Source organism: Erythrolamprus reginae, chromosome 1, assembly GCF_031021105.1.
Source record: "Erythrolamprus reginae isolate rEryReg1 chromosome 1, rEryReg1.hap1, whole genome shotgun sequence".
NCBI lineage: Eukaryota > Metazoa > Chordata > Lepidosauria > Squamata > Dipsadidae > Erythrolamprus > Erythrolamprus reginae.
Window position 1 is genome coordinate 359,942,641 of NC_091950.1, and position 19,525 is coordinate 359,962,165.

Here is a 19,525-nt window from a genome sequence, read left to right on the forward strand (position 1 = left end):
TTTTAAAAAATGGCAGTAAAGTTTAAGCTATAGTCTTTGAGAAAGGATAACACACCCCATCCTTCACAAGACTTTGTCACCTACCCCTCTATCCCCAGCATTTCTCTTATCTTGAGTAAGAAAGAACCAATATAAAAACTGAACATTACAGATAACACTGGTGAAAAAAGCAACCTGTTTGTGTTCTTACATTGTCCTCCTTTGGCCTTTTGGTGAGATCAAATGCAGCAAGGGATTCTGGGGACCACTGAGCATGCACAGCCGGAAATTCAAAAGCAATTGGCTCAACTAGACCATAGTTTGCTTTCAGCTCAAGTTGGGGAGCCTCTGGAGGAATTTTCTGGAAGTAACTAAAAGAAAACCAATTTGAATATTAGCAGTTCTTTTCCACATAATTCTGTATAGTTTAGGAGCAAATTAATGCTACACATACCTTGCATCATTTTACTGCATGCAATTCACAATCTGCACTCCACTTTCACAAATATGATACATGCGAAATACACTGAAGATTATTTTTATAACCACATGTACCAACAAGTCAAAACAGAAAGACAGAAAGACAAAGAAGAGTTTTGGCTGAATGGAAAATTGATTCTTCAAATTACTTCATGGTGGCCAGTCAATGTTAGAGGAAAATAAACTCCTCCCATTATATATTATGATTTAAATAATGTTAATTGTAGAATTAAAGAATTATTCTGTTCAAGGAAGAACTGTCTCATTTTTGGAACTGATTAACATTGCAAGTCTCCCCTCCCACACACAAACACATAGACATTATACACTTACACACACATGCACACATTTCAGTGAAGAAGCTGCATGTTAAAACAGCATTCCCTTAAGGAATATTTGTGGAGGGAGGGAGGGAGGGAAAATTGTCTCTGAGTCAGGGTTGACTCCTGGTGACTCCCCCCACAAATCCATACAGTTTTCCTGTTGGCATTTTCAGAAGTGGTCTGCCATTTGCCTCCTTCCTAAGGCTGAGAATGTGACCAGCTCAGGGCTGCCCAATTGGCTTTCACGATTAGGCCTCAGGTTTTCCCTGACAGCCCTTCTAGAATAATTTGCTAAGGCAGTTCAATAATGGGATAAATATGTTCTTTATATAATAATAATAATAATAATAATAATAATAATAATAATAATAATAATAATTTATTGGATTTGTATGCCGCCCCTCTCCGTAGACTCGGGGCAGCATGCAAACACCCCATTACTGGACTCACTTTTAGGAGATAAAACAGGTACAGTGGTACCTCATGATACAAACCCCTCATCTTATGAACAACCCGAAATACGAACCCAGGGTTCAGAAAATATTTGCCTCTTCTTATGAACTTTTTTCTTCTTACGAACCCGCTGCCGCCGCCGCCAAAAAGCCCCACCGCCCGGCTGTCGCTTTTTGAAACAGTTGGGGGGCTTCCCAGCAGCCTCCTGAACCCGAACGCCAAACCCGAACTTCTGGGTTCGGCGTTCGGGAGGCCGCCGAGAAGCCCCCCGGCTGTTTTAAAAGGTGACAGCTGGGCGGCGGGGCTTCCCAGCGGCCTCCCGAATGCCAAACCCGGAAGTTTGGCAAATGTTCGGGTTCGGGAGGCCGCTGAGAAGACCCGGAGCCCGGTTGTCGTCTTCAAAAAAAGCCGGGGGGCTTCCCAGCAGCCTCCTGAACCCGAACACCAAACCCGAACTTCCGGGTTCGGCATTCGGGAGGCCTCCGAGAAACCCCCCGTTTAAAAGACGACAGCCGGGCTGCGGGGCTTCTCAACGGCCTCCTGAACCTGAACTTTTGCCGAACTTCCGGGTTCGGGAGGCCGCCGAGAAGCCCTGCCGCTCGGCTGTCACCTTTTAAAACAGCCGGGGGGCTTCTCGCAGGCCTCCCGAATGCCAAACCCGGAAGTTCAGGTTTGGTGTTTGGCGTTCGGGAGGCTGCTGGGAAGCCCCCTGGCTATTTCAAAAGATGACAGCCGGGCGGTGGTGTTTTTTTGCGGGGGGTTTTTTGTTGTTGCACGGATTAATTGACTTTACATTGTTTCCTGTGGGAAACAATATTTCGTCTTACGAACTTTTCATCTTACGAACCTCCCCCGGGAACCAATTAGGTTCGTAAGACAAGGTATTACTGTACATACTTTATATATATATATATATCTGTACTGCTTTATGCAGGCAATGTGGTAATTCTATTGCAAAAAACAGCTGGTTTGAGAAAAGCCATGAAGCTGCCATTCCACTTTGCAAGGAGGTTGCCTTGGGGACCACTTGGAAGCTGTAGTTAATCCAGAATGCAGTGGCGTGGGCAGTTAAGGGCATTTCATTGTATGCCCACGTAATATAGTTGTTTCATGAACTGCAGTAGTTACCAGTAGGCTTCTGTGTACAATCCAAGTGGTAGTTATTACCTATAAAGCCCTTCATGGCACAGAACTTTATTATATGAAAGACCATTGGTTTTCTATACTGTCTGCCCATACCATTCAATCAGACAGACTTGGCATTCTCCAGTCCCACTTGTCAGCAGTGTCATCTGATGGGACTGAGGAAGTAGGCCCGCTTTCTCCCAACATCTATTTTCTAGAATAGGAGTGTCAAACTTGTGGGCCAGATGCGTCACACACTGGCCATGCCCACCCCTGGTTTAATGAAGGGTGAAAAAGTTGTGATATTTCACATGACAACATGACGCCCCACATTTGACACCCCTGTTCTAGAATGGCTCCACTTTGACCTTATTTAAATGAGGCCTTAAAACTTGGCTCTTTCCCCAAGAGATTTGGACTACAGTAAATGTCATTTTCCAAAGTAATTGATCTGTTAGAGTTTGACAGTTTTTTCCTGGATATTTGCTTTTATATTATATGCTATCCTGAGACGTGATAAAGTTGGGTGGTCTAATCAGTTTATTAAATATATCTTAGAAAGACCAGACACTAAGCTGTATTTGTTTGAAAATGGTATTACAAATATACTTACATGAATCCATTTTCTCGCTGAGATTTTTCTAAGGTTTTTTTCACTACAGTTCCTAATTTCGTAAAGAAGAGATGTCCAGATGGCTTCGCTGTAGTCCCTGGCCCTTTGGTTTCACCATATTCTTTGCATAGTTTTTCTGCCTTGGCATAAACTTTACAAGAAAACAAAGAGTCAGTCTGTGTTCTTATTACTCTTTTGTACAATTTTTAATAAAGTGCAGTACTTCACTTTATAATCTATTGTATTCAGTCAAGATGCTTTATTCAATCAATAAACTGTTAAGATAGATACAAGGATATTAACTACTTAGAGATGTTGGGTGGCAGCCACAATTACATGGAAAAAGAACAAGTTTTGGGGAAAGAGGATTGCTTTATGTTTATTGTTATGTTTTTCATTCCAAATCTGATTATTTAAAAAAATGACAATTATTATGAACATATATTCTAATATATTTTTAAAGAAGCAGGACGTGATCATCTCTGCAGATTAGACTGTCACAAGAAAATCTATCACAGTAATCCTTACAACCTTTGAAGAATTAAAATTATGCTTTGATTATTCAAATTCAATTTCTTGAGTATTTGCTGGTTTAAATTTTTAGAAATGCTGAGGGAAAAATATTTATAAACTATGAAAAAGCACTTACATTTTTCTGCTTCTTGTAGAGACCTAATAGATTCTCCACATTTATCACTGGCCAAGAGGGTCTGACCATGGTAGCAAAAAGCCTGGGGAAAGCAAGACTTTCTTTAATATGCTTGGCATGCTCTGGAATTAGCCTAATTCCTTAGTTGCTTCACCAGTGATGGCAGAAGAATGAACTTCAAGATTTGGAAGGCACAGAGCTAAGAGAGAGCAATTAGCTATTTCTATACCTCTTACTGCCAGGGTACTCTGCAAAATAAAGGCAGGCTGTTCTAGCTGCACATGTTCACCAACACATTTACAGTAGCAGAGACTTTGATATATGGCAGTTAAGTACAATCCATTAAAAAAGAAAACTTCTTGCTTTATGTTCTCAGCTATCCCGGTACATAGCAAAAAGGGGGGAAAGCATGAAAATGGATATTTATATTCTGCCATATTTTGTTTCCTTATTTGAGATAATACTGTACACTGTTCCCTTGCTGAACAGACTCATGAGACAATAAAATGTCCATTACTTCAAATGGTTTAAATTTACCATTTTAAAGTCACCATTAATGACTTTACCATTAATCCGCAAATGGGATTTTGCAAACAGAAAATACTGTACATGAGAAAATATACTTTACAGGTAATAGGAATACTTTTTGAAATAAATCAGCAAACATCAATTTGCCAAACAGTTGGTTTGGTTCACTATTTGGAGAAAAATATGCTTGCTTGAAATTCAGATAAAACTCAGATATACAGATTTGGTCAATTAAATCTAAAGTCCGCTATCTTGAAGTCCATTAAAACAAAGGTCTACTACATACTCTTTCACTCTTAGTCCCCCTGAACCAGCAAAAGCTTGTGTGTGTAAATTAAAAACCACATCTCTTCTGCTGTTGGCCCAATGAGATCAAACAGAGGTGAAAACTCCAGGCTCCACCTTTAAAACATATCATTTGATAGGTCTCAGGATGCATGTCTTCTCTGTCCCAAGACCTGGGTTTTGGAATAGCAGCTTCCTGGTGATAAGAGTACTTTGGATCCTGCTGTCTTTTAAAGGAGTTCTGAAAGCTTCACTTTCCCCCCAAGCTCTGGTTTAGGGGGGATCTGTATTAAAAATTCTAAGTATATTGATCCCCTGGTGTTTTATTGTTTTTGATTTTATTGTTTAGGAATCATTATGAGTTGAGTTGCCTTTGATTTATAAATTACATTACCTCTAAAAGTTCATGTCACAAAAATATTGCTTGAATAACAAAGATTGCTATTTTTTTTTTAACAATTTCATAACTCTTTGAAAATTATTTTTAAAACCCCAAATACTCACATAAGCCATATAGAAGCATGACTTCAACTGAAGGTATTTTCTCCATTTCAATGCATATGCTGGATCCAAACTAGATAAAGTTTGATCTAGGAAAAGGTAACATTATTTTTAAAATAGTAACTTATTCATTAATTGCAATCATCATCATCATCATTTTAGCCATTGCCTATCCACTGCAGGATGAAGGCCTCTTCCGCATATCTCCAACCAATACAGTGCTGAGTTTTCTTTTGCCAGTTGGGCCCACAATACTTTCTGATGTTGTCGATTCATCTTGTATTTTAGAGCCGTGCTTAAAACCAAAACATTGTCTGTAACAATATACAGTATCTGTGCATGAACCTGAGATATATTCCAAGCCATAAAAGTGAAAGATGTAAGCTGACTTCTTGCCTTCAGTCATCATAAAAATGAAAGTAAATAATGCTCACGCAACTTTATTTGGCCAGAGATTTCATTTTTCATCCATGGTACTTTTTTGGTGTTCTGTCCACAGGTAAGAGTCTATGCCTTAAAATTGGTATCAAATATTCACCAACTTTTAAGTACCAGTAAGTAATAACAACATACCTGCTTTTTGGTAGAAATTGGCTGTTTCATAGGCCAGGGCTGCTATTAGACCAGGATTATGTTTCAGCTCAATAGCCCGGGCAATTGTCACTAAGACAAAAATAAGAAGTACTGTGAACATCTCCTTGCATCCCATTTATTTCTCTAATTGCTTAAAGGTGGACAATTTGTTAAACACATAAAACTACTTAGAAAGCAGTATATTTCTTTCCCCCCCCTTACTTCTAATGTTATGAGAATTGAGCTGAGACACTAGCCTATGTGAGAAGTGAGTTTCTGTCTTTGAATTTATGTTCTAATATTTGGAGAATGGAATTGTTGCGTAAGCACATTGTTTTTTGTGTGAAATTGTAATCAATTTCATTTCCATGTTCATTGTATGTATGTGTGGGTTAGAGTCAGAAGGACGGGAATAGAAATGTTCTAATTCATGGGAATTTACGATTCTTGATGGTAGACCTGGGACTGACTCAGATTGTCACAAATGCCAGCACGTAAAGCAGGACTTCAGTTTGCTCTGGTACATTAATAGGGGAAGTGGCCTGGATATTTGGTTACTGTTATTACAGTAACCTCATAATATAGATTCCCATCTGATGAAACTTGGTGTTAAAGCATATTTGTTGAACAGGTGATGATTTCATTGAGATGACTGATGTTCTTAAATGGTCACAGTCTACGGAGACGGGCGGCCTACAAATCAAATAAATAAATGAATGAATGAATGAATAAATAAATAAATAAATATCCAGGCATTAGAATTAAGGGTTATGTGTGACGTCACTGACCTATGGAATAAGGAAATGGAAGAGGCCATTGAAACCCTTATTCCTGTCCAGTGCTATTCCAGATTTCTTTTTAATACTTTGGTGAACACTAATTAAAAAACTGAAATTTTTACCTATATCATAAGTAGTATAAGGCTTGCCATTTTCTATGACACTTTTACATCCATCCTAAATAAGTAACTTTTTCTGTTTTCTATATGGGATTCTGCTTGTACTTATTTGGAAAACTGGTAGATACTCAGTAAAATATCTATGGACAGGTTAATCTCTATCAAAGCAAATACATGATTGTCTATTACTTACTAAGCCAAAGTTCTACTGGCATTCTAAAAATTGGAGTATAATTTCTAATACCTCTTCACTGCTAGAGACCCTGTAGATTTTTAATGTCATCAGAGATACTTTTGCCACTTGTGGCCAGACAAGTATTATATTGTGATGATATGTGGGTAGACTTGTATTTTGGGATTTTTTACCCCTCTGAAATTCATAATGTGCCTATCATTAAATAATTTATTATATTGTACTTTTTATTCATAATTCCATGGATGCAGCGTCTGAAAGGAATTAAAGGGCAATGAAATACATTATGTCAGACTATGTTCTACCATTCAGTTCTCCAGCAGAAGTTGTTTTAAAATGCCCAGAAAGGAAGCCCCCAATATTTCTCAGATGCAAAGTCTGTAATATTGTGTAAATACCTTCTTGTGCTTCAGCTTGACATTGGATAATATAGGAATCTATTAGTCGACCTTCTAAATCCCTTCCCTTTTCTACAGGAGTGATCAATTTAGGGATATGGCTTTCCTAAATGGGGGAGAAAAAGCATTTTAGTATTGAAAACAATGGTTGTATTTAATTAATCAATGAAACATCTAAACATTTATGAGAACTTAATGACTACAAAGCATACCCATATGAAAACTGCAACCATTCTACCAGATATCTATCAATGATTTAAGAATTGCATCTAATATTTAAAGATCTCCTTCATTAGAACACTAATAAAGGAACATTTTAAAAAACTTTCTATCTAAGGAATAATGGGAAACATGTTCATATCCCCATGTAAATTTCAAAGTGGAACAATTTTAAGAAGATAGTGTGTACCTTCTACCCAAACCTCTGAAACTATTCATAACCCTGTGAATTAAATAAGCCTTTTTAAACGTGTGAACCCTAATGAGCTACTACTAAGAAGAGTAATGAGTTGCGTATACTTCTGAAAAGTTTTGGAGAAAGTGTTTCAGAAGCCACACAGGCATTGCATCAGGCAGGGGTTCCTTTTTTAAAAAAATATTTTTTATTTAGTAATAAACAAAACAAAACAAAACATACAGACACACTTTTATATAGATAGATATATAAAAAACACAAAATGAATTTGCTTAATACTTTACAATTCTGTTTCCATTGATTCATTATTTTTCTTAAACGTTAGTTCAATTTTTTTCTTTTCTATCCAGCTATATAATTCTCCCCAAACTGTATAGTAGTCTTTATTTTGTTTATTCTGTAATTCATATGTTAATTTGCTTAATTTAGCACAATCTAGCATTTTCCTAATCACCATTTCTTCATTTGGTATACAGTAATACCTCATCTTACGAACTTAATTGGTTCCAGGACGAGGTTCGTAAGGTGAAAAGTTCGTAAGATGAAACAATGTTTCCCATAGGAATCAATGGAAAAGCCAATAATGCGTGCAAGCCGATTAGGAAAATCCAAAACATTAAGGCTTAAAAAAAAAAAAGCTGCCAGCAGACGAAGCTGAGGCGAACGGAGTGGGGGGAGGGAAACCCATGGAGATCCAGAGGGGAGAATGGGGCAGGACAGAGTGGAGAAAAACGGAGGAAACCCATGGAGATCCAGAGGGGAGAATGGGGCAGGACAGAGTGGAGAAAAACGGAGGAAACCCATGGAGATCCAGAGGGGAGAATGGGGCAGGAAAGAGTGGAGAAAAACGGAGGAAACCCATGGAGATCCAGAGGGGAGAATGGGGCAGGAAAGAGTGGAGAAAAACGGAGGAAACCCATGGAGATCCAGAGGGGAGAATGGGGCAGGACAGAGTGGAGAAAAACGGAGGAAACCCATGGAGATCCAGAGGGGAGAATGGGGCAGGAAAGAGTGGAGAAAAACGGAGGAAACCCATGGAGATCCAGAGGGGAGAATGGGGCAGGAAAGAGTGGAGAAAAACGGAGGAAACCCATGGAGATGCAGAGGGGAGAATGGGGCAGGACAGAGTGGAGAAAAACGGAGGAAACCCATGGAGATCCAGAGGGGAGAATGGGGCAGGACAGAGTGGAGAAAAACGGAGGAAACCCATGGAGATCCAGAGGGGAGAATGGGGCAGGAAAGAGTGGAGAAAAACGGAGGAAACCCATGGAGATCCAGAGGGGAGAATGGGGCAGGAAAGAGTGGAGAAAAACGGAGGAAACCCATGGAGATCCAGAGGGGAGAATGGGGCGGGACAGGGTGGGAAAAAACGGGAGGAACTCAAGTCTGGAGGTCGGGCATCCCAGCGGCCGGCGGCAGGTTCGTAAGGTGAAAAAAGTTCATAAGAAGAGGCAAAAAAATTCCGAACCCTGGGTTCGTATCTTGAAAAGTTCGTATGACGAGGGGTTCGTATCATGAGGTACCACTGTATTTTCCTTTTTCCAAGTTCGTGCAAACACCAACCTTGCTGATGTTAATATATGTGTTATCAAGTAGTTGTCTTCCTTTCTATGCCGTCCTCTAATTATTCCCAAAAGATACATTTCTGGTTTCATTTCCAATTGATAATTTAACATTTTTTTCAACCAGTTTTGAATCCTAGACCAAATTTTTTCTGCTTCCGGACATAACCACCAAATATGATAACACATACCTATGGCAGATTTGCATTCCAGCATTTATTACTTATGTTTGGATGAATTTTGGCTAAACGTGCTGGGGTTCCTACTTACCGCTGCTACTGGTGCGTGCACAGCTCCAGGTGATCGGTGAGCAGGCGTGCGTAGCCTGCTGAGATTTCACTTCTGTGCATAAGCAGGAAGCAAAATCTTGCAAGAAGAAGCTTGTGTGTGTGTGAAATTTTGGTGATTTTTACTTCCGCAGAAGCAAAAAACTCGCTGAAATTTCTCTTGTGCCTGAAATCTCTCTTGTGCCTCTCACAAGATTTTTCTTCCTGAGCATGCACAGAAGCAAAATCTTGGTGGGATGTGTGCGCCCGCACACTGGTCACCCGAAGCTACACGCGCATTGCCATTTATCAGTGCACAGTGTGGCCTGTACTGGTAAGGAACACTTGGAGTACTGTGTACAGTTCTGGTCACCTCACCTCAAGAAGGATATAATGGAACTGGAAAAGGTGCAAAAAAGGGCAACAAGTAGGATCAAGGAAATGGCGCACCTCCCTTATGATACCAGGTTGCAACGCCTTGGTCTCTTCAGCCTTGAAAGATGTCATTTAAAAAGTGACTTGATCGAAGTGTATAAAATCATGCATGGGATAGAAAAGGTGGATAGAGAAAAATTCTTCTCTCACACACACAATACTAGGATGAGGTGGCACTCCCTAACGCTCATAGGTAAGAAAGTGAGGACAAATAAAGGGAAATATTTCTTCACTCAGAGGGCCGTTGGTTTATGGAATTCACTTCCAGAAGAGGTCATGACAGCTGTCAGCCTTGATAGCTTCAAGGCAGGATTAGACGGATTCATAGATGCCAAGTGTATCGGTGGTTATTGAAACGGATGTCCATGTGCCGCCTCTATGTTGGTTGAGGCAGGCAGGATTCCCTTGGGTACCATTTGTTGGGGGGAAAGGGAGGGTTTTGCCTTATCTTTCTGCTCAAGATCCCCAGGGACAATTGGTGAACCACTGTGTGGCACAGAATGCCAAAGATGGTCTTTGGCCTGATTCAGCATGGCTCTTCTTATGTTCTTAACTCATATTACTATCCATTATTGATTAATGCTACCTCCCCCTCCCCCCAGACTTTTATGCCAGCTTTAAAAATTTCTATTTTAATCTTTCATTCAAGTCAAAGAAAATGACTTTTTTTGGGACGCAGGAGAGAAAGTGTTTTACCTTTAAATGTTTGAAAATCCCAGCTGCTATTTTCATACTGCGATGGACATCTTTTGCTTCATCTTCTGTTATGCTAAAAGGTAGCAATTCATTAGTATTGAAACACGTCAGGAGTTTTAAACCTCATCCATCAAATTTCTTAATAATGCTAGCCAAGTTCTTTTACCAATTCTAAAAGTGTTGTTTCCTTATTTCATATTTGCTCAGCAAATAATATATACTGTTCAAAAAAAAATAAAGGGAACACTCAAATAATACATCTACGGAGTCTACAGAGAGGGGCGGCATACAAATCAAATCAAATCAAATCAATCAATAAATAAATAAACAAACAAATAAATCCTAGATCTGAATGAATGAAATATTCTCATTGAATACTTTGTTCTGTTGAATGTGCACAACAGCATGTGAAATTGATTGTCAATCAATGTTGCTTCCTAAGTGAACAGTTTGATTTCACAGAAGTTTGATTTACTTGGAGTTATATTGTGTTGTTTAAGTGATCCCTTTATTTTTTTTTTGAGCAGTGTATTTTTAAGATATCAGAAAACATTAAGTAATACAGAGAACAAATATCAGCCCCTTTGGTCCATCTAATCCATGTTTATCTACCCTAGGATGCAGAAATATGATGTACACTGCTGAATAAAAATATGATTATCACAATACTCTTGTACTTTAACTGAAGTAACTTCAAACAGATGTCACTCAGGCTAATGTTACTGAATAAGGCATTCATATTTCAATAAAATTAATTAAATTACTGCATATTCATTACTTATTCATTTGTTTTATTTGGCATCTAAAAGTTACAACAGTGATACCAGCCAACTTTCCTGCAACTACAGGTAGTTCTCAACTTACAACGATTGATTTAGTGACTGTTCAAAGTTACAACGGCACGGGGAAAAAAGTGATTTATGACCATTTTTCACATTTGGGACCATTGCAGCATCCCCATTGTGATCAAAATCCAGATGCTTGGCAACTGGTTCATATTTATGACCGCTGCAGTGTCCCAGAGTCATGTGATCACCCTTTGCCACCTTGGGACAAGCAAAGTCTATAGGCAACTCAGATTCATTTAACAACCATGTCACTAACTTAACAACTGCAGTGATTCACTTAACAATTCTGGCAAGAAAAGTTTTCACATAGAGCAAAACTCACTTTAACTGTTTCGCTAAGCAACAGAATTATTGGGCTAAATTGTGGTCAAAAGTCAAGGACTACTTATAGTTTGGACCAGGGCTAGGCAAAATTGGCTCTTCTATGACTTGTGGACTTCAGCTCTCAGAATTCCTGAGCTAATCATGCTAGTTGAGGAATTCTGGGTGTTGAAGTCCACATGTCATAGAAGAGCCAACTTTGCCTACCCCTGGTCTGGGCTATAAAGATCCTACAGCTAGTCAAATCAAAGCTTCTCTCTCTCTCTCATACACACACAAACTCAACTAAGACAGAAGCATGCACTCTTCATACCCACTGATTGTGAAATCATATCATGTTCTGACATTGTTATATCAAGTGCTACTATTACTATATTAGTTTTTTCTCTGGATTTCATATTTTGGATGAATTTTTGTAGACTGAACTACTAAAATACACCAATCAGTTTTGTAAATAAATCAACTGTTAGAGAACCACCTTTCTGGATATATAGTGAAAAGAAGATGTCATCCATCCATTACATAAGGAGAACATTCCAAAACAACTAAACAAAAATTATTCCTCTCTAAATTTTAAATTCTGATATTGCAATTCAACTTGGTTTACATTCCTAAGCATAGGGCTGGGCCAATGCAGTTTCACAATAAGTTGAGGCTTGAAATGGTTTTATTCTCAATAGCAATTTAGGCTGCAATCCTATGAACAGTTTAGCAAAACCAAACCCACCAATTCCAAATGGGCTTAAGGTGTTTTTTTAACATTCTGACATTACTTTAATTAAAGTAAAAATACTTACCCTTCTTCCCCAGCTAATCTTGATGCATATTTAGTGTACCACAAAGCCACATTAAATCCCATAGAAACTAATTCAAACACAGCATCTTGCTGGGCACTAAGGGAAGGGAAAAAGGGGAAAATCTGTCTTTTGAAGAGTTTAGAACACTTCTGAAGTACAAAACATTGTAATACTTCCACTTACCTTTTAGACATAAGGCACAATGCTATAATATCTTTTATAAATATATATTTTAGGAATGTTAAATTAAGTTCAATTGCTTAATCCTTTTTTATTCTTTCTTACCCTAAATCATGGGAGCAAAGCTCCAAAGTATTGAAATGTTTATATAGAAGTTGAATAGCTTAAAAAGTGGAATTGTTCTGACTGAAACAATTCGTGTTTTGTTATAGTCTGGTCAGAAATGCTCAAAATATAGTGTTTTTACAGTTCTTCTCTTCAGAATGAAAATACGGAAGTAGCAATCAATCAAGTTACCACTATTCATTTAATATGTTTAATTGGGTGCTATCATTAAATTACAAATGGTTTTTTTTAATAGAAGTGGAAACTTTACTTGATCCAATATAATACTGAAAAAATAAATTTCATGTTGACTAAAATTAATTTATCTAAGCATATACTGTCATACCAGAGCTTGTTTGTAATTACACAAATCCCAAGGAGATATGTTAACAAATAATTACATTAGAATTACAAAACATATATTCACTTTTAGGTATCACTATCTTGAGGGTAATACAGGCAATAATTTTATTAATTGGTTGTATTTGTGTATACAATATAGGCCATTAGGCAATGAAAAAAGAAAGATAAAGTCATGATATATAGCATATATATATATGTATAGAGGATTGTGTGTTGTTAGCATGATTTATTGGGTTAGGGATTTTCTTTTTTTCACTGTGAGTTATTGATATGTACTTATGTTCGGGGGGTGCATGAAGGGAGGCTCAGCCAATCTCATTGTACATATTGACAGTAAAGGTTGAATTGAATTGAAAAACAAAAATCACACATGGAGATAATTGCAAACTAAATTTCAATTGGTCCCATAAGATGGCACTTTCAAAGTATGAAAGAAATGTAAGAGCATTTTTAAAAAGTCCCATAACATCATCTTGGTAACCCATTAAGTTATTCTTCATATGAAGAACTATCTTAAAATTTGGAAATCATGCTATATGTATACCTTGGTATTTGTCCTTGCAACGTGTCTGTCCATTTAAAATTCTGCATGTATCTCAGTTTGCTATCCTGTGAAGAGTTATCCAGAGCAATTATAAAGCCTGTTAAAATAATGCCAGTATTAAAAAAGCACATTCCCTAGAAATCAAAACGTACTTTAAGTAAGCATTCTTCTTTAATATTTTCCTTTATTTTTTTTACTGATAATGTGACTGTTAATATAAAACTTTTAAATATTTAAAGTGCCTGGTATTCAAAATTAGCCTTAGGGTTCCTTTTCACTTGGCTGATTGGGGATCAGTTTTATACTACACTTGGAGGTCATTTCAACAATTTCTTTAGTTAAATTCAAAGTAATTAACATTCCATCCTCAGAGCAACACAGATAAAGAATTCTAGGAAATAAGACTGAATAAGGCTGAAGCCAATTTATTGGGATCTTTGGCCTGCCACTCTTCATACTATTCCATTAACGCATTTTCTACTGTGGGGAAATGGGAGTGGTGGTAGTGTATGAGGTTGTTAATATGTAGCCATAACAAATTCTTTCTAGAAAGCCAAGGTCATCCTTTGTCTCTGCACCTGCATGGAAGGAGATGGGTAGACTCTGCCAGCATGGTATTTGGAGAGTGGACAACATGATGTCCACAGTAACTGAATTTAAACATGCCTGGGATAAACATATATCCATCCTAAGATAAAATACAGAAAATAGTATAAGGGCAGACTAGATGGACCATGAGGTCTTTTTCTGCCGTCAGACTTCTATGTTTCTATGTTTCTATGGATTTGTGGGTGTGGGGGCAATGAATTGAACTTTCAACCAGTTGGTGAAACCTGGAAGACTTCAGATTCAGGTTTCACCCAGATGTCCCAACATGTCTCTAATAATAAAATGTGATTTTGAAGAATATACTGCTCAAAAAAATAAAGGGAACACTCAAATAACACATCCTAGATCTGAATGAATAAAATATTCTAATTGAATACTTTGTTCTGTACAAAGTTGAATGTGCACATGTGAAATTGATTGTCAATCAGTGTTGCTTCCTAAGTGGACAGAAGTTTGATTTACTTGGAATTATATTGTGTTGTTTAAGTGTTCCCTTTATTTTATTGAGCACTGTACTTTGACTCAGACTGGTTTAATTTTGGTCATTATTTGGAACCCTGACACCCAGTAAGACAATGCATTAAGTATAGGGAGGAAAAGGGGGGGGGGATGATGCACCCTTGTGTCAAAAGAAGTTGATGCACATGGAAAGCCCTTCTACTCATGTGAGGGGGTCATACATTATCCTGTATCATTCCAAAAGTCCTTCCAATGGCTTCTGAAAGATACGGGGAACAGATAGTGAACCCCAATTACAAGGAAGAGATTCAGTTATACAGTATATTACAACATACAGCATATACTCCATAAATACTAACTGCAAATTTATTTTCCAAAAGATAATCTATACATATTTAATATTGAATTATCTAGACTTCATTTGCCTTTTGGAAAACTTCAATGTGCTCCCCCATAGACGTTGGGTGGTTAGACAGGCTGTAAACTATTATTATTGTTAAGTGTTTATTGGCTTTTCCTTGGGAAACATTGTAAGCCTTTATCCTTCTGCTAGTTTTTTTAATGAAGAATTTTAATAGGCTGTTAGCCACCCAAAGGTGCATTTCTTAACCTCAGCAACAATATGGACTTCAGCTCCCTGCTGACTATGAATTCTGGGAGTTTAAAGTCCATACTCCTTAAAAGTTGCTGTGGTTAAAAAACACAGCCTAAAGTACAGTAGGTAAGGGCATATGAACATGCTCAGCTCTGTCTTTTACAACACATTTATAAGGTTATAAATATCAACTATGTAAATGAAGAACTGAAAATGCTAAAAAAAAAGCACCGTGTTCTGTAGCTGGCTTGAAAAATGAGTTTGGGGAGAGAGTGACATATTAATTACTGCACTCATATGGACTATGCTAACCAGACTTTACTATTTCATCCCTCCAATTTAACTGATTTGTTTTATCTACCATGCGCTTACTTAGAATATTGAAATACAGTGGTACCTCGACGTATGAGTTTAATTCATGCCAGAGCCGAGCTCGTATGTCGATCAATTTGCATCTCGAACGAATGCATTTAGATTTTGCTTTTCACGCCGAGATAACTGGAAACATGGAATTATTGCACCACCTAGTGGATGCTCGGCTCATATCCCAAATTTGAGCTCGGGTGTCGAACAGAAATTTTGCTCGCGTCTTGGCTCGTAACTTGGAATACTCGCATGTGGAGCAGCTCGTATCTAGAGGTACTACTGTATAGTAGACCAGTGATGGTCAACCTATGGCCTGGGTGCCACAAGTGGCATGTGGAGCCATATCTGCTGGCACATGAACTGTTGCCCTAGCTCAGCTCCAAGTGATTTTTGGCTCATATGGAGGCTCTGGGATGGCGTTTTTGGCTTCCAGAGAGCCTCCGGGTGGATGGGGGAGAACGTTTTTACCCTCCCCGACTCCAGGGAAACTTTTGGAGCCTGGGGAGGGCAAAACACAAGCCTACTGGGCCCACCAGATGTTGGGAAACAGGCTTTTTCCGGCATCTAGAGGGCCTCCAGGAACAGGGGAAGCTGTTTTCGCCCTCCCCAGACATTGAATTATGGGTGTGGGCATTCGCGCATACACAATAGCATGCACAAACACTCTTTCAGCATCCAAGGGGGAAAAGGTTTGGCATCACTATAGCAGACTATTGTAATTTCTCAAATATATTCAAGCCCAAGGGCAATAAGGCAACCTATCATTGAAAACTCCAAGATCTGCTTCACTCGTTATCTTCCATAATATATTTATAAGGGTGAAGCTACACTTGACCATCAATTATGCCTGGCATCCACTAAGGAAAAAGATTGGCAGAACTGCATTCCGAGAATTTTGCCCACCCCCACAGAAGCCTCTTGAGGAAAAAGGCAAGTCTGTAGTTTTTTAAGCCATGTGTGGGTATGAAGGAATGATGGTGTGTTTCCCTTTACTTGCATTGCTTTGGAAAAACAAAGAAGAAAATGGGAAAATGCCTGTTATTTCTTCTCTTCTTTCAAAACTTTTTGAAAGAAGACAAGCTTTTTGAAAGGATTACTGAAAACATTTTTGATTTTTATAAAATTCTGGACAAATAACTAAATACCAGGCAATATTCCTTCTTGTTTTTGTCCTTCTACAGTTTTCTGCAAATCAGGCACACTTTCATCTTTGTGTTCTATACTCATCAAAGTATCTTGGAAGTGGAGTTAGAGAATTGTCACTATGAGAATTAAAGTAATATCAGAAATAGGTGGCAAGTTCCATTTTTGAAATCAAGGAAAAATGTCTAACTTGGAAATTAAAAGAATAAGTTCTCTGCGTACGTAAACATCTCCGTGATAAATATAGCCTGATGCTTTTTCACTAGTTACCAAACATACATTAAGCATCTTTGATCAATCACAAAAGCAGCCTTTGGATCACTGACAAGGTGTATCAGTGCTCTATTTCTACACAAGGATGTCGTGAAATTTCTACAAAAGGAAATGGAACCTTTTGGAAAGCAAGACTGTAATTAATATTGGGGAATGTCTGAAAATAAAATAGCCATGGCATTGTGCAATGCAATGTCAATGACATGGGCTTGGTTGGCGATTTTCTATTTTCTTCCTCTTTGCCAGTGGGTGAGGAGTTGTTCTTATTTTTAAAGAAAAATCTGTGAAGCATTTTTAAAGATTTAAACTCCAGTTTTACACTCTGGTTTTTGTGTTTTCACACTTCACAGTAGCAGGTTTCACTTCACCACTGTCAGGTTTTGGCAATTGGGTCACTAAAATTTAACAGCACAATCAGAGAAACTTTACCCTCCCAAATAATTGAACTTTTTTTTTACCTTTCAAGAGTGAAAAATAGGAATCAGTTGCATTTTTCATCATATCTGCATTGCAACTTAAATCAGTAAAAAGTTCCAGGAGTCGTGCTCTTGATAACCTTAAATCACTATATTAAAAGAGAAAAAAAGATCAAAAGCTACTTCTGAGAAGTGCAGTTTTTTCATACCGTTTCCCTGAAAATAAGACGTACCCCGAAAGTAAGGCATGTCAGAAGTTTTGTAGAATTTGCTAATATAAGGCACCCCCCGAAAATAAGGCGTAGTCAAGTTTACATACGCTACGGTGGAAAAACATACAGTACCATTCAAAGCTGTTCATAACGGTACCGTAATAATGTGGCGTCCCCTGCTGGCCCCTTCCATCGCTTTGTACCGTCCAGTACAGCAGACACAGTCTGCTGCTGTCTCACCACCATTACAGTCTCCACTACAGTGCATAGACTGTAGTTCCTCTGGTGGCCGGAAGCTGCAATAGCGGGAGTATACTGTATATAAGTGCCATCGTTTGTGTGTGTGAGTGCCATACTGACAGGTACCGTACCGTAATCAGTGTCCCGTACAGTACACTTTCTTTGGGGGTGTCAGCTTTTCTGCCTGTGAATTTGTCTTATTTGAGAAACATAAGGCACCCCCCGAAAATAAGACGTAGCACAACTTTTGGAGCAAAAATTAATATAAGACAATGTCTTATTTTCGGGGAAACACAGTATTAACTTACATTTGCATATGTTCTTACAATCACTTACTTGCAGATTTTTGTAGCAGCTGGAGTTGTGGCTACTCCATAGTAATTGAACGAGACAGGAGCTGTAGCCTTTAAAGGGTTTCGATGAAACCAATGAGTCATTCTCTTCCTAAAAGTTTAGAATACAGCAAGACTAAAATAAAGAAGAGAAAAAGTTACTGATTTTATATATAATTACAAACACAACACTTAAAAATCTAGTTATTTAATACATTACAGTTTTATATGGAAGAACATACACATATGCATATAATATTTGTTAAGAGGAAGAAAATAAACCTAGCCAGATGTTTGAATAAACATATAAAGAATTGCCCTATGTGAAATATTATATTAGATGTGGTACACAGCAGTGAAGTTTCAGATTCTTAAAAATATAAATCCAATAAAAAGAAATGAAAGAAAAGAATTTTGGAAGAAAATCACTTGTTTTAAGAATAATAGTTACTAATTCCATTTATATAACTGCTTCTCTCACGTACAGGACTCTTAGGTGGCATTATAATTGTTACAGCTTGTTCAGTATTAATATTAGCAATAAACATAAAAAACAGTTAAAACCAAGAACTTTTAAAAACAAGTTAAAATTACAAATCTCAATAGAATTTTGAGAAGTATTGTAGATGTTCCTAAAGATGACTAGAAATTGAAAGCATTTGCTCCTCTTCAGGAAGTGCTAATTTTCATTCAGTATGCCAATGATGAATGGGAATGATCTGGATATAAGGCATTTCTGCTATGGGTCACATTATTTTCACATGATTAACAGCCAGTTCTTGCCTCTTCCTTAGAGTCTGCTAAAAAGAAATCCGTTTGCAAAGATAATTGAAGCTCACTTAGTTAATGGAAGAGAAAGTAGAACTATTTATAATATGACCAACTCTAAAATATAGCATTGTAAAATACTGACTAGTGTTATTTATGCAATTTAAATATGGTTTTCTACTAAGGTCTACTTTCTGTGTGTTTCCAAACAAGAGTTATTTGGCTGTAGAACCCAAAACTGTATCAATCATTAATAACGTTTTACTTTTTCCACCCTCGTAGAAGGGGTGGCATAGAAATCCAATAAATAAATAACTTATGGAGTAGCTTCATAAAATAATGGTTTTTAAGCTGTTTTGTGCAGAGGCTTTGCATCCCTTAATATTGTAAAATGTCTTTTGATTGTGAAAACAAACTGTTTCAAAATAGTTTTAGTGTTGTCAGAAATGTATGCAGATATGTTCAAAGTGCTGGAGGAGAGAAAATGTCCTTCATGAAGAACAATTAAGTTCTTATGTTGTACAGTGGTGTGTATAGTTTTTTTTAACATGACTCTGTTTGACATGTTTATTTTTTTTATAC

General features: G+C 37.7%; 1 protein-coding gene across 3 annotated transcripts in view; it reads right to left on the reverse strand.

Moving 5' to 3' along the window:
• The window catches only part of BROX (BRO1 domain and CAAX motif containing), a 30,387-nt gene that overhangs the window by 3,333 nt on the left and 7,529 nt on the right, over positions 1-19,525 (reverse strand). For 2 of the 3 annotated variants that reach the window (XM_070734363.1, XM_070734364.1), the window contains 11 exons: positions 18,180-18,311; positions 17,434-17,540; positions 13,531-13,627; positions 12,339-12,434; positions 10,373-10,445; positions 6,999-7,104; positions 5,510-5,599; positions 4,940-5,025; positions 3,623-3,704; positions 2,974-3,124; positions 191-350 (listed from right to left, as the gene is read on the reverse strand). In XM_070734363.1, the coding sequence (XP_070590464.1) occupies positions 191-350; positions 2,974-3,124; positions 3,623-3,704; positions 4,940-5,025; positions 5,510-5,599; positions 6,999-7,104; positions 10,373-10,445; positions 12,339-12,434; positions 13,531-13,627; positions 17,434-17,540; positions 18,180-18,280 (1,149 nt within the window). In that variant the 5' untranslated portion in view covers positions 18,281-18,311. Of the gene's footprint in view, positions 1-190; positions 351-2,973; positions 3,125-3,622; positions 3,705-4,939; positions 5,026-5,509; positions 5,600-6,998; positions 7,105-10,372; positions 10,446-12,338; positions 12,435-13,530; positions 13,628-16,704; positions 16,822-17,433; positions 17,541-18,179; positions 18,312-19,525 lie in introns of those variants that run through there. The other variant, XM_070734365.1, reaches the window with a different exon arrangement.